Below are 14,461 nucleotides of genomic sequence, written 5' to 3'. Positions count from 1 at the left end.
GGTGGAAATTAACAAGGTACAATTACTCAAGTATTGTACTTAAGGACACATTTGAGATACTTTTACTTTACACTTCATGCTACTTAATACATCAACATATCAGAAGGCAATATTGTACTTTTAACTTTTTTTTTTTTTACTTTACCATTACATTTGTCTAGTAGCTTTAGTTGCTAATTACAAGTTTTTACATGATTGTCTAAAAGTTTATTATGCATTATTGCAGATTAACCCCTTTGCCCCCTCCTTCATTCTATGCACAAGACTCAGAGACCAACCAGTACTCCTTTGATGGAGTACTACCTAGCCCCATGGGTTGGGGTTCTAGGTCCCTGGGGCAGATGTTCTCTTTGCCTGGTTGGTAATTCATCCTTGCCTAAAGGTAAGGATAAAGTAGTAATAATTAGCTCTACCTTGACAAACCGCAACATTAAAATCATGTTTGCATGTTACTTGTTTACATTTCTACATTAAGAACGAACATTTGCATGTGTACACACAGGTGAAGCAATACAAGTCAAAATTGTTGTCATGCTGCCCAAGCATTACTGATACAAACTGCAGTGTTAAATAATGACTGACCATTTTCAGAACTAGGTCTGGTGATACAGTATACACTGCTGAGACCTCCATAATTGTGCATAGGAGATAGTAGTAGTATGGTATAGGATCCATACCAGGATTAATCATAATCAGAATATGGATAAAACTGTATGTGCACAGGTGTTTCCCCAACTCCAGTCAAGTAGTCAGTGATTTGGTAGGTTTAACAAAAGAAAGCTTGTAATGATAAACAATTAGGCTGCACTGAAATGAACTAACCTTTTTGCTTGTTGATTCACACCAACATCCTCTCAATTTTGTGTTGGCCTTAATTGTGCACTGAATGTTGGCAAATCAGTAGGCAAATGACAGAGGGGCAGCATAGCCACAGATGACCAGTAACCTGATCATGTTAGAATCATACAGAGATATGTATTATCATGTTCTGTTCTATATCATATCCTGAATATGGTTCAAACCAGGATAATTGGCTACATAACAGGTATTAGTTGTTATTATAGTTGTCATAAAATATTCTAATGAAAAATACAGACTTTACCAAAAGATTTGGACCTGAGGAGTGAGCTGAGGAGGCAGGGGGGGTTATTGGCTGATGTAGCCCACTGCTGGGCTCAGCAACTATAAAAACAGTTATCTTCAGCCCCCTCCCCTTCCCAATAATCCCTCCCAACTCAGTCACTTAGCAGGACTTGGTTATGTTGAGAATGAATAGCAAACCACTCCTAATAACAGTCACCTTCTTAGAAAATTGGTAAACCTACATAAATTCCTTCTTTGTCCCCCTTTTGTGACAGTTTACACCCATATAGAACATAATGTACTTATGACCGTATAAACAATACCCAATTACTCTTAGTCCCGTCAGTGAGTGGAGGTAGAGAATACGAAATTTTGTTGTCAAATATTTGTTGAAGGTACTGCACTTTGTCCTCTATTAGACTATCATAAATAGACCGTGGTCTGCCTGAATGATCTGGTGGATTAAATTAAACGTAAGCCCTTCCTGTATCTAATTTTGATCTACAGCTGTTTAGAGCAGCAGTGATGGAGAAGGAGGCGGTGTCGCTTGAGGCAGACGGGGCAGGTGGTGCACCGGGAGGAGCGCCACCGCCGCCAGACTGCACAGCTGCTTGTTGTCATGGAGGAGCAAAGATGGCGGTCCTGGCCTATAGCCTGGGCAAACGCGAAATAAATCAACATTTCACCATTAAAAATGCCAAATTAATATCGCTAGTAGTCGTTATTTTACTCCTTGTGTTTCACACAGCTTCGCGATATTATGGAGGTAAGTGGTCTTTCGTTTATTAAACTTACTATTGATGCAGCCAGTGAGACACTTGACACAAGCTATTGCTAACGTTAGCCAGCTAGCGGCTCTGTACTTCTCTCTGCGGGTCGGTTCAGTGCCGTTATCCAGTTTTGCTTTTTAAACGTGACACATACAGGCTGTAAACTTTATATCAAGCAGATAGGTCGTTGCATTGACTAAATTCACTAACGGCAGCAGCATGAACTTAAATCAGCTTTGTCCCACTGGCTAGCTGAATCAAGCTAACACTGCATTTAGCTGTGTTTACATGCTCCTGTCAGCACACGCTTGATTACTGCTGGGGAAGCCGTGTGTAGAGTGATGTAGCAAACAATTGTCATAACAAGGTTTTTATTATTCGGAGGGCAAAGCCATTTACATCGACAGTACCAGCCAGTCAGTTACTTTCCAAACAAATGCTAAAGTATCAAATAAGCTTGTCAGAAATGTGATGTTGTACTGTTAACTAACGGCACTAAACTGTAGCTTTAGTGGCTTTGAACAGTATTATAGCAGCCTGCTTTCTGCCGCAGGTCTTTCGCTAATTTGTATTGGTTTGTCGGGCAAATGTAAGAGACAGAAACGCGTACTGGACTGGAGACTTAATTTCAGGTGTAAAGGGCTGGATCTAATTTTTGCATATCCCGCACCCAAAAGACTGAGAATGACAGTGATGGCACAGAGCCAAGAGCTGTACTATAAAGAAATATTAGCATGGCATACATCCACCTCGCAGTTGGGTCGCATAGAGTGGACTTTGTTCATGAAAATGGATAGGAACCAGAGACCTCTGTGTACACGCTGAGAGCAGCTGCTTTGGCTGGCGATGACACTGAAATGCCCACGTCTCTCGCCAGCCTGCCGATCCTTCATGTTCGCCCGTTTCTATGGAGTGATTCAGTTGGAGATGGCTCTATTCATTTTGCACACAAATGAATAGCTGGAGAGATTTATGGTTGAGCTAAATAACTGATGACTTCATTTTATATTATGGCCCCCAGCAGAGCCCTGTATTGTGTCCTAGTCTTTTGACAGCACTGAATGAAAAGCCATGGTACTATTGAGACAGCAAGTTGCAGTCATAGTTACAGAGAAACTGTGGATGAAAGCGAGATTAGTGCTTTTGTTTGGTCTTACTGGTAGATTCTCTGTGTCTTGCCTCCAGGTGGAGACTCATGTGAATGGCTGCTGTCCAGAGGACGTTACTTGGGGGAGAATGTATGGCAGCCTTATGGCTGTATGATGCACAAATACAAAAGCATGTGAGTCACACTAACTGTGCAAGGTTACTCTTATGTTTCAGATAAAGATCTAAGTGTGTAGCAGTGATGGGTGAGATGTGTGCATCTGTGTCTGTATCTGTCTGTAAGGGTGGATGGGTGATTCATGAGCCAAATAACAAACTGAAAAGATTACATGGTCAGACAGCCAATGAACCGCCAAGCACATGAATGATTGCCATCTGCAGTTGTTAAGATGTACAATTTTCAGATTCCTCACAATCATTTTTGTCTTACAGTGAAGCCAAAACATGCCTTGCTGAAAAGCGGGTGGCCTTTGTTGGTGATTCACGAATCAGGCAGCTATTTTACTCCTTCATCAAAATTATTGACCCTGAGCGAAGAGAAGAAGGAAACAAGGTAATTATGAGAAACGGCGCCATGTGCTTTTGTCAGGACATTTTTTCAGCAGAGTGATGGGACAAAAAAATGATGAGGGTAAACAGCATACAAATCTACAGATCTACATATCTGAAGCACAACTTGATATAAAAAAAATGACAAAGGTCAGACACTGTCAGTTATTCCTCCATTTACTCTCTGTTCATGTGTACTGAGCTCTCTGATCTGATCAAAACAAGTTGACCTAGAATGATAAAATAACTTTTTAACTTACTATATCCTGTACCATATAGCCTGCAACTGTATTCTGGCAGAACCAACTAAAAATATGTCTAGAAGAGCAGACAGATAGGTAGAGATGTCTGTTTCAGTCACAACCACTTTGGAAGGAGGGCTGCTTGTGTCTTCTGTAAGAAACATTTTTCCTTGTACACTTCCTCACTGATTGAGGATTTTGCCTCAAACATTTTCTGACTGGGAAAACAATCATGTTTATTCTTGGCTTTGCAATGCTCTGATTATTTACCAGAATGACACCTTATTAAATGTAGGCCTGGCTAATCATTCACTGCTATTTACACTGAATCTGAAAATATTCTACCATTTGTGATCAATTTACTTGCTATTCTTAAGCCTGACACCAAACCTCAACCTATGTCCTTAATGTGATAAATAGCCCCACTGATCATTTTTTCCTACTGTATGTCATTACAGATTTGATTTTATTAAAGTGTGTAAATATATTGAGGCCTTAAGACTTCCTGAAATAGGTGGCATTGAGACAATGTGCTGCAACAAAAATTTAATAGTAAGTGGTTTGCTCAGAAAAAGTGAAACCAAAAAAACTGAAGCACTGGAATGCATGGCAATTATGCAGCAGTCTGAACTATTTTGGTCTGATCTCAAGCTGGGAAAAAACAGGAACACTATCTGCCTAACAGACTTTCTCTCTGTCTGTCCCCATGTAATGTCTGAAGCATGAGGACATTTCCTTTGAAGAAGAGAGTTCTGCTGTGAATGTGGTGAGCTATTTCTGGATGTGTTTTTATCTCCTGTTCTCAGTCTGTCAAAACACTGATAAAAGTTAAAACACCTCCGTCCTCTTTATGTTTAGGACTTCCTGTGGTATCCAGAGGCAAATAATTCGATGAAGGAGCGCTTGATATCATGGACACATGTGAGTTTAATGTTAAGTTCTGTTATGAACAAGTGGGGAACATTGTTAATCAAAGAAGTTTCATAGACAAATGTCATGATGGTTTGGACAGGGATTTGCAGCTCTGACTGCAGCTTCTCTTGTGTGTTGCAGGAAGCTTCAGCTAAGCCAGATGTTGTCATCCTTGGAGCTGCCACAGTAAGCAGTATAAACAAGGGCTTAGCAATGCTGCACATTTTGTGAAAGACAAGAACAAGGTGTTGGCTCAGGTATATCAATCTTAATTCCATCTATTTATCTACAGTGGTCCATTAAGTTGCACAGTGGCAGCAGCGAGACCCTGCAGCAGTACAAAGTCAACCTGACAGCCATTGCTGTGCATCTAGAGAGGCTGGCTGACCATGGGGAGGTCTACTGGGTACTGCAAGGTAAGCTCAGCTTCTAGTATAAGACCCAAGATGGGAGCTTTTATCATTGGCCATCTCCGTCGTGGTGGTAAAGCAGATTACTGCCTTTTGCCTCCATTACAGTGATTAATCTCTCATGTGATTACTGCCTTCATGTCAAATGGAATTACCATTAGAATGACTTGATGGTTTAAAGCTTTGATTGTGAAGTGTTCACATATGCTAAGTCACTTCATATCATCACCCACCACAAATTGGTTTGTTGTTTTGGTTGTTTGTGAATATCTACAGTATATCTTATTATCCATATATTAATATATTAATTACTGACATTGAATGCATTTTCTTCAACAAACTGGAGATGGTTGGGTTCTTCGGGGTATTTTAGGTGCTAAAGTGTCATCACTAAATCCCAACCCCCGTCTGGTATGTTAGACTAATTTCACATGAATGATCACAGAATATTGTGAATATCATACAGTGGCAAGATAAAGTATGTGAACCCTTGGAATTACCTGGTTTTCTGCACTGATTTGTCATAAAATGTGATCTGATCTTCAGTTATAATCTTTTGTGTCTGTATTTAATACAACAATTAAACATTCACCGTGGTGGTGGAAAAAGTCAGTGAAGCCTTGGATTTAATAACTGGTTGAACTTTATTTGTCACCAATACCCTCAAACAAGAGCTTTCAGCAGCTGCTGATCAGAGCTGCTCAATGTTCAGGAGGAAGTTTGGACCCTTCTTCTTTATAGAGCTGCTTCAGCTCAGACATATTGTCAGGATGTCTGGTTTTGCATTTTTCTCTTCATGTCATTCCAAATTATCTCTACTGGATGAAGGTCTGGGCTTTAATTGGACCACTCCAGAAGGTGGATTTTCCTTGTCTGAATTTATTATGAACTAAATTTACTCTAATGTTTAGGGTCATTGTTCTTCTGCATTACCCAGCTTCTCCTGAGCTTAAGCAGGTTGACAGCCACCCTGACAATATCCAGGAAGATACCTGGATAAACCTGGGAATTAATTTTCCCCTTGATGATGTCGAGCTGTCCAGGTCCAGAGTGCTCCAGGTGCTCTTTATAAACTTCAGGGGTGCAACAATGTTTTTTTGGAGAACAACACCTTCTTCCGTAGTGTCTGTGGCAGGACACCATGATCCATACAACCATGCAACAGAGATGTTAACTAGATTCCTTTAAGCCTCTAGCTGTTACTCTGAGCTTCCTTGTTAACATTATTGATCATCTGTGGTGAGCTTTTGTCATCTTAGCTGGACGTCCACTTCTAGGGAGAGTAGCCACAGAACTAAATCATCTTCATATATAGAGAGTATATAGAGAGTGTGACTGTGCACAGATAAAGATCTAGACTCTTTGAGATGACTTTCTGATCCTTTCAGCTTAATGCAAATCAACAATTCTTGATCATAGTTCTTCTGATATCTCTTTTTTTGTGAGGCATGGTTCACGTCAGCAGATGCTTCTTGTGAAGAACAAACTCAAAATATGTTAGTGTTTTTTGTAAGCTAAAGAGTCTGTAACCCACACCTCTCGTCCTGTTTCATTGATTGGACTCTAGGTTTGATAACGCCTGACTCCGGTTAGCTTTTGTTGATATCATTAGCCGAAGGGTTCACATACTTTTTCCAGCCTACACTGTGATAGTTTGAATGATATTTTCAATATGCACAAGAACAAAACAATGATTTGTGTGTTAATAGTTAAAATAGATTGTGTTTGTTCATAATTTTAACTTGGATGAAGATCTTACCATATTTCAGGACAAATTTATACATAAATGGAGGTAATTCCAAATGGTTCACTTACTTTTTCTTGCCACTGTATATTCTCATATATGCACCTTCTCAACTAAACCTTTTTCTCACACTGCATGCAACACCATCACACCTCTACCCAACAGACCCAGTAAATGAGGAGGTGTTGAGTGAGAACAGGAAAATGATCACCAACCAGCAGCTGGAGCTGTACAATGAAGCAGCAGCAGATGTGCTCAACAGCAGCAAGCGTAACGGCAGGTCCCGGGTCAAGCTGTTGGCGGCGTCGCGTCAGGCCGCACTGGAAACGATCACCTTGTCAGACGATGGCTTGCACCTGCCTGAGAGCACCAGGAACGTGGTAGGCAGGATTTCTGTTAATTTGAGGTTATTTATTGGCAAGTATATTGTTCTATTCAATATGACAGCACAGCTGTTGTATTTTTAACTTGGAATATTACTCATATCCTCCTCACCATCCTGTGTAATTGTCCTGTCAGGGGGCCATGGTCCTCATGAACTCTGTGTGCAACAAGCTACTGAGGCCCATAGATGGATCCTGCTGCCAAACGTTACCGCCCCCAAACTTCCTCCAGAAATTGTCAGCGTGTTTCTTCCTGGGCTCAGCCCTGGTCTTCCTGATCCTCCATGTCCTTGGCAACAACCGCCACCGCCGACCTGTGCCCCCTGATGTGGAGAGCTTAGAGGAGAAGAAGCCAGCGACTGCAGCTGTCCCCTTGGGCCCGAAGGCGCCCTTCCAGGCGCTCTGCAGGATGGGCATCATCATGGGCTATTTTTACCTTTGTGACAGAGCAGATGTCTTCATGAAAGAGCAGAAGTTCTACACACACTCCACATTCTTCATCCCTCTCTTCTATATATTTGTCTTGGGAGTGTTTTACAGTGAGAACAGCAAGGAGGTAAGACAGGACCTGCTGTTCAGTGCAGTATATATTTTGTTTGATGTCTTATTTCAACATAGAATTAAGTCCAGTACATTCTCACTTGGTGTTGAAAAGATACAGTTTTCTGAAAGTATACATTTTTGTCTGCCTCATGCACATCCTTGTGTGAATATAGTTTGAAGATATGGTGAGCTTTAACTTGATTGCTGGATGACTGAACGACATTATTATACAGTCATTTCCCTATGAGCTCAAGTTCAACAAAACTTTTAACTGTATGTAAAGGTTTTGTTGAACTCTCAGTTCATAGGGAAAAGTAAAAGCTTAAAAGTTTTTAAATAAGTAGGAAACAGTGAAATTCTCTGACAAGCAGATTAATCTGGCTGTCTGTACTGATGCATTAAGTTTGATTAAAGTTTGCGAATTCATATCTGGTTTACATTTTCAATTTTCTTCTGCACAGACCAAATTACTCAACCGAGAGCAGACAGATGAGTGGAAAGGCTGGATGCAGCTTGTCATCCTCATCTATCACATATCTGGTGCTAGTGCTGTGAGTTCTAAATATGTTTTCTTCACATACATTTGGGAATAACCTGCTTGGAGGAGGTGTATATCAATATTTGATGGCATAAATGGATTTTTTTTCTTTTTAAGTTCATTCCAGTGTACATGCACGTGCGGGTGCTGGTGGCAGCGTACCTTTTTCAGACTGGCTATGGACACTTTTCCTTTTTCTGGCTCAAAGGAGACTTTGGACTGTATAGAGTGTGCCAGGTGAGGGCACAGACAGTTATACTTTAACCAGCTTCTTGCAATGACTCATTATTGTAGTGCTTTGACATGAAATACAGTGGAAATTGCTTACAGTGATCACGGTTACAGTGAAAAACCACTTATATGGATCAAAAAGCTTAGGACAAAATCATTCCTTTACAAATGCTGTTTAAATAATTTGCTTATAATAATCAAGTAGTCCGCTTACGGACCAACTGGCATAACGTGATATTTTCACTGCCGTGGCTCACTGAGTTATTTTGCCCCCTGTTCCTGCTCTGCTCGCGTTTCAGGACTTTTACTGTGTGTAATTATCGTTATGTTATGTGAACGGATTGTAATGCTTTCGGCATGACCATTCAGACAAGGCTTTGAGCAGGAGAGGGCCATGGCACTGTTTGTTATTTTATCTTTAAATCATTAAATAGTGAAGCTGTCTGTTTCATTACTTAATATTCATGTCATTAATAAACAAATATCAATTGGATGGTAATCTACATGAGAAGGAAAGAAAAAGGACAGATGTGATCACTATAAAATGGTTTCCACTGTATCATATTATTGATGATAAGAAAAATACAGGTATTAGATTTGGACTTATCTACGCACTTACTTACACTTTCAGTGTGATGCTTTCGATTTATTTAAGTTTGTGTTTTCATGTTTTTTCCACCCCAGGTGCTTTTCCGTCTAAACTTCCTGGTCTTGGTGCTGTGTGTGGTGATGGACAGACCCTATCAATTCTATTATTTTGTCCCATTGGTCACCTTCTGGTTTGTCGTCATCTACGCTACACTGGCCATGTGGCCTCAGATCCTGCAGAAGAAAGCCAACAGTAGGTGTCAGACAACTGATGAAAGTTTAAAACTGTTACTGAATTTGTTTAGCTCATTTGCTTCATAGTCCTTTACTATGTGAATCAATACATGCATTCATTCTACACAATAAAAGTGGTACTTGTCATAAATGTCAGCAGCAGGGTTTCTTTTAGAAAACGATGTCACTAATGGTTGTCTTGTTCTCTGAACAGGTAGCGGTATATGGCACCTCGGGGTCCTGGTAAAACTACTGGGTCTCCTTCTGTTCATATGCTTCTTTGCCTTTTCACAGGTGGGTGAATTTAATCTTATCAGTAGTGACTGTAACCTCACTCTAGTCTGAGTTTGTAAAACAAAATGAAATTATACTACAGGTTTTAGATTGATTTCATATGAACAATTTCATATGAGAAGTGTAAATGGTGACGCGTCAATATTATTCAGCACAATTTGAAAGACAGGAAATACTTTCAAATACAAGAATACTGTATTTGATTACATTTGTTTTTAGCCTAAATAAGGCAAAATGGATGAGTGTGCATTCAAATTCTGAATGGATTTTCAGTGTAGTGGAGACACAAATTGTCGGTCCCTTTCTCAAATTCATGGTTTGGTCTTTGTTTGAGACCCCATGTAATATTCATGTTTTGGCCTTGTGACTCAAGGGTTTCTTTGAGAGCATCTTCTCCATGTGGCCCATCTCCAAGCTCTTCGAGCTGAACGGAAGCATCCACGAGTGGTGGTTCAGATGGAAGCTGGACCGATTTGTAAGTCAAATGTGTTTCGTTCCACATGCACCCAAGTTTAGTAGCTGCTGTATGAACACGTTTTGTGAAATGTAATGTGTGGCAGAGTATATCAGAAGCTTTTTCAAGTAAGACCAAATTTTCGAAACTTTGGATAAAATCGTTTTCATACGCTAATTTTCTTTTGCAGGCGGTGATACACGGCATGTTATTTGCTTTCATCTACCTGGTGCTGCAGAAGCGCCAGGTGCTGTCAGAGAGCAAAGGAGAAGCTCTCTTCTCTGTCAAGATTTCCAACCTGCTCCTCTTCCTCTCTGTTGTCTCCTTCATAGTAAGACTCTTCATCTGATTGCAATTGATTAACAAAATGCTTGCTTACAACAGCATCTTGGGAGAGAATGTTTACACAGTGATGGGTGTGTATTTGGATAAATGCCACACCCAGTAGCTGCCTTGACAACCACAACTGTCTGCTCTTTATGCTCTTAATTATGTCCTTACTTAAGACTTTGCCCACCTATTTTGAAAGGTGCGCAGAACGTAACAAGAACTCAGTGTAGTGAAAATCTATTCATCTCACATGGATAACGACCATCAGGCTGCTCATGTGTAGCACTGAGGCAGCTCTCTGTTCTTTGTTGACTCCACGTAAGCAGGTGGAGATTATAGGAACATGGGCTATTCAAACTAAATCAACCCATTCATATTTGCTGCAGCTGAAGATTTAACACTGTTACCCAACTTCTCTTTTTCCCCGTCATTCTAGACTTACTCAATATGGGCCAGCAGCTGCAAAACCAAAACAGAGTGCAACGAGATGCATCCTTACATCTCTGTGGTCCAGGTACAGTAATGATCTCTTTCCGTTTTTTCCTCTTTTCCTTTTGTTCCCTCTCTGTGTTTGATGTTATTAAGCCATGTGGCGTTTAACGGCAATCTTAATCCTTAATGTTGATCCTAATACTTTTGCTTTTGTTTGAGTATCAGTATTGTTTTACAGTTGTAATCCCTTCGGATTTGCCTTGAGATGTCATTACCCTAATTGCATGACAGGATAATATGTGTATAAAAACAAGGGAGTTCCCTTGTAAGGGCTAAAGATAGTACAGGCATTATCTAGAGTCAATCTTCACTGGGAAATGGTTTGAAGTAGTGCAGTAGATAAGGTCACTGACAATATAGTTGGGCTTTCTTCCTCTAAACCGGTTGAGATTGCAGACCCTATCATACTACACCCAGTGTGTCTTCATGCTTTGACTCTTAGAAATGACTTTGTTCTCTTTTTTTCTCCACAGATTTTGGCCTTTATTCTCATCAGGAACATTCCTGGCTACGCCCGCTCTATATATAGCTCTTTCTTTGCATGGTTTGGAAAGATCTCCTTGGAGGTGAGAAGGACATGCCAGTAGAGTTACAATAAGATAATAAAAAATGTATTTATGTGGCTCTTTATAAAAATTTATTAAACATGCTTTGCAATGGCTACCATAAAACATTAAAGAAGGATGAGGAAACAGTCTAATAAATACAGGGAATAAAAATGTAAGTACAAATAATGATCAGAAAGCCACTGACAATCCTTACCAACTCTGTATGTGATGTCCTGCTGCTCCCTGGAGGCAACTGTGTTAAAATGGAATTACATTACCTACTATTGAACACGCTTTGTTTGTCTCCCCCAGCTGTTCATATGCCAGTACCACATTTGGCTGGCAGCAGACACCAAGGGAATTTTGGTCCTGATTCCAGGAAACCCTTCACTAAACATCATGCTCAGCACCTTCATCTTTGTTTGTGTGGCTCATGAGATTTCCCTCATCACCAATGACTTGGCCCAGGTGGTTATCCCCAAAGACAGCGTGGCCCTGCTCAAGAGACTGGGGGCTGTGGGGCTCTTCAGTCTGATTGTACTGCTGCTAGCCAGAGGCAGCCAGCCCACACCCGGTGCCTGATGGACACCTCTTTATTGGGGGGCACAAAAGACTCGCTAAGCCCCTCCTGAGATTGAAGTGAGGTACAGATCCAAGCCAGGAGCAGGCCCGGGGTTTGAGGCTACTGGCGGCCACAGACGACAATAAGGAACCCACGGGAGATCACCGCTGGCCATGTTTGAGCAGAGTCTGTACTTTTTGACTGCTGTGAAAGTCGCACACTGAAGAAAAGAAAAATGCCCAGAAAAGGGGACATTGCTCCTTTTAAGTGCAAATGGTAAGAGAAAAAAGAACAATAACGCTCGAAATGTTTACATTATCTGGATTCAACATAGGAGAAACTTGGAGATGTGGAGTTTAATTTAAAACAAAAAGAGGTCCTCTCATTTCAACGCCTCGTGCTTGCTGTGTGAATTTTTGCAGCGTTGCTTCTATTTAGCCAAACACACAAATAGGAAGTTTATTTTGTCACATACAGTACTTCCTGTCATTACTTCAATTTGGAAGAGACCACTGGGCACACACTCCGTCCACATGGCAGTAGCAGCTGAAGGTATTTTCACTCAGGTGGATCCATAACCTACATATTCAGATATCTACTCTTTTACGATAACATGTTCAATTGTGCTGCAGTTTATTATCAGCATTACTTTGTACAGTATTTCTGGTGACTTTAAAACAGTGTTAGATATCTAAATATGCAAAATATGGACCAGCAACTAGTTTGGGTGATCAAAAAACTCAAGACTTAAGTAAAAAAAAGAAAAATTGGAGTGCAATTGTTAAAATGTTGGAATATCCCTCAACATATTTTTGCTAATGTTTTTGTGAGTAATTTAAAAAAAAAAAAAAAAAAAAAAAAGTTTGCCTTGTAATGAAAGGTACCGTGGTCACCTGCTGTAGCTCTGAAATTCTATGTGATATGTACAGTATTTAATGATTTAAATTAAGCTTATATTTTATACATTTTTTTGGCTTTGTTTATTTCTGTACTTTGCGCCCATGACTGCTGTTTGTGAAGGAAGTATTACATAGATCTTATACCTATCCCAGCATCTCATAGATGATTACCTGCCTCAGAGACACACTGCGGGGGTTGAGCCTTTACAGTCTACCGCCTGTCTGTCCTATTAGCAGCTCATGTCATAGTCTGTGTATATTTGTACGATAGAGTGAGAGATTTATTTTATACAGCAATGCTTCAGCAGTGTTTTTAGTCCTTTATCCTTTCATTGTCATTAAAAACATGCCTCATAGCTCCGTAGGAAAATTCTGGGTTGCACATATTATTGTACAATAGGGCTAACAGATGAATATACATGCTCCCTCTGCTGTCACAGCCAGTGAACTTTTTGGTCAGTGAGTGAATGAATAAGTGATTACTTAGACTAAATGCCTTTGAACATACAGCTTCTCTCAGTGGCTTATACATACAACACATCTCCAGGTGTACTTTGTCACATCTGTGATGCAGCCTGGGATCACAATCTTCCTTCATTACGCACTTTGCATCAGGGCCACATCAACATTTAAAAACAACTACTTGGTAATGCACTGACTGAGCTGAGAGGACATATTACTTTTGCTTCAAGGAAAATATTTTATATTATGTCAACTGACACATGGCTGATGTCTCTGCCTATTTATCCCAACAGACATTTGACTGAGATTAGCACTTTTATTTTAAGGTATATATTTTTCCTTTCATCTCTGAGGTGAAACAGTGGTTAACATGGTACCAGTGCAGATACCTTCTGCACATTTTGTTTTGGTAAATCAAAATGTTTTGTGACGATCATTTGGCAAATAAAAAATGATACTGTAAGAGCCAAGCTGTATTACATCAAATCTTGAGTTGCATATTTCATCTACCATGGGGGATAGTAAAAGATTGCAGTGTCAGTGGTTTTCTACATGTTTATGTAGCCTCCCTTTTAAAGAAAAACATGGGTCCACAAAGAAGGACATTTTCTTCACAGTGGAACAATTTGTCTACAGCTTTCTCCTGTCATTTCTCTGATTATGTACAGTTCAGGTTGTGTTCTCAAACTGAACAAGAGCCAAGTGAATTTGTAATTTGTATAACCAGTCATCACCTCCTTGTAGAGACGAGAATGGCATTTCCATGCTGCAGTTTCTTTTTTCTTGTAAAGTTTACTGATCCGTTTTCTCGTCTGATCAACAGCTATAAATTTGGTAATTGTTTCAGGCCTTAAAAGATCTCTTTGGTTGTGTAAAAGCAACAACTATTTATACCCCTGTGCAGGTCCTCTTTGAAATATGTTATATGTAAAATTTTTTGTGATGTCTTCAAAAATGTGAAATGTATCCATATTATTTATAAACGCCTTTATTCTGTTGTACATTGTTAATAATACCTTCATAAAATGTGCTCTTTTGGCTTCTTTTCTTCCTCATGTTATTCAGACATTACTATTATCTTGTTTA

General features: G+C 40.0%; 1 protein-coding gene across 2 annotated transcripts; it reads left to right on the top strand.

The window, feature by feature from the left end:
- Positions 1 to 1,465: 1,465 nt before the first annotated feature.
- On the top strand, positions 1,466 to 14,418 carry casd1 (CAS1 domain sialic acid O acetyltransferase 1). Of its 2 annotated transcripts, XM_087174703.1 has the most exons (18): positions 1,470 to 1,849; positions 3,039 to 3,135; positions 3,393 to 3,513; positions 4,473 to 4,517; positions 4,610 to 4,672; positions 4,805 to 4,849; positions 4,956 to 5,079; positions 6,983 to 7,197; positions 7,337 to 7,756; positions 8,205 to 8,294; positions 8,399 to 8,518; positions 9,197 to 9,357; positions 9,553 to 9,628; positions 10,002 to 10,103; positions 10,273 to 10,413; positions 10,849 to 10,926; positions 11,378 to 11,470; positions 11,765 to 14,418. In XM_087174703.1, the coding sequence occupies exons 1-18, from the start codon at positions 1,609 to 1,611 to the stop codon at positions 12,032 to 12,034; spliced, it is 2,502 nt and encodes an 833-aa protein (XP_087030829.1). In that variant the 5' UTR covers positions 1,470 to 1,608; the 3' UTR covers positions 12,035 to 14,418. The 2 variants fall into 2 exon arrangements, with proteins under 2 accessions (XP_087030830.1, XP_087030829.1); XM_087174704.1 differs by lacking the exon at positions 8,399 to 8,518 and having other exon boundaries at positions 1,466 to 1,849.
- The last annotated feature ends 43 nt before the right edge of the window (positions 14,419 to 14,461 follow it).

The sequence above is a fragment of the Seriola lalandi genome, unplaced genomic scaffold (genome assembly GCF_002814215.2).
Source record: "Seriola lalandi dorsalis isolate HSWRI2012SDOR001 ecotype SW California unplaced genomic scaffold, Sedor1 jcf7180002054374, whole genome shotgun sequence".
NCBI classification, from domain to species: Eukaryota; Metazoa; Chordata; class Actinopteri; order Carangiformes; family Carangidae; genus Seriola; species Seriola lalandi.
The sequence above is the reverse complement of the archived record's forward strand: the minus strand, read 5'-3'. Positions and strand labels throughout refer to the sequence as shown.

Bases quoted from the DNA above. Each gene is read 5' to 3' on its own strand.
- casd1 (XM_087174703.1), top strand. From the start codon at position 1,609: ATGGAGAAGGAGGCGGTGTCGCTTGAGGCAGACGGGGCAGGTGGTGCA. The intron at 3,136-3,392 runs GTGAGTCACACT...TTTGTCTTACAG, and splicing joins ATGCACAAATACAAAAGCAT to TGAAGCCAAAACATGCCTTG. The intron at 11,471-11,764 runs GTGAGAAGGACA...TGTCTCCCCCAG, and splicing joins TTGGAAAGATCTCCTTGGAG to CTGTTCATATGCCAGTACCA.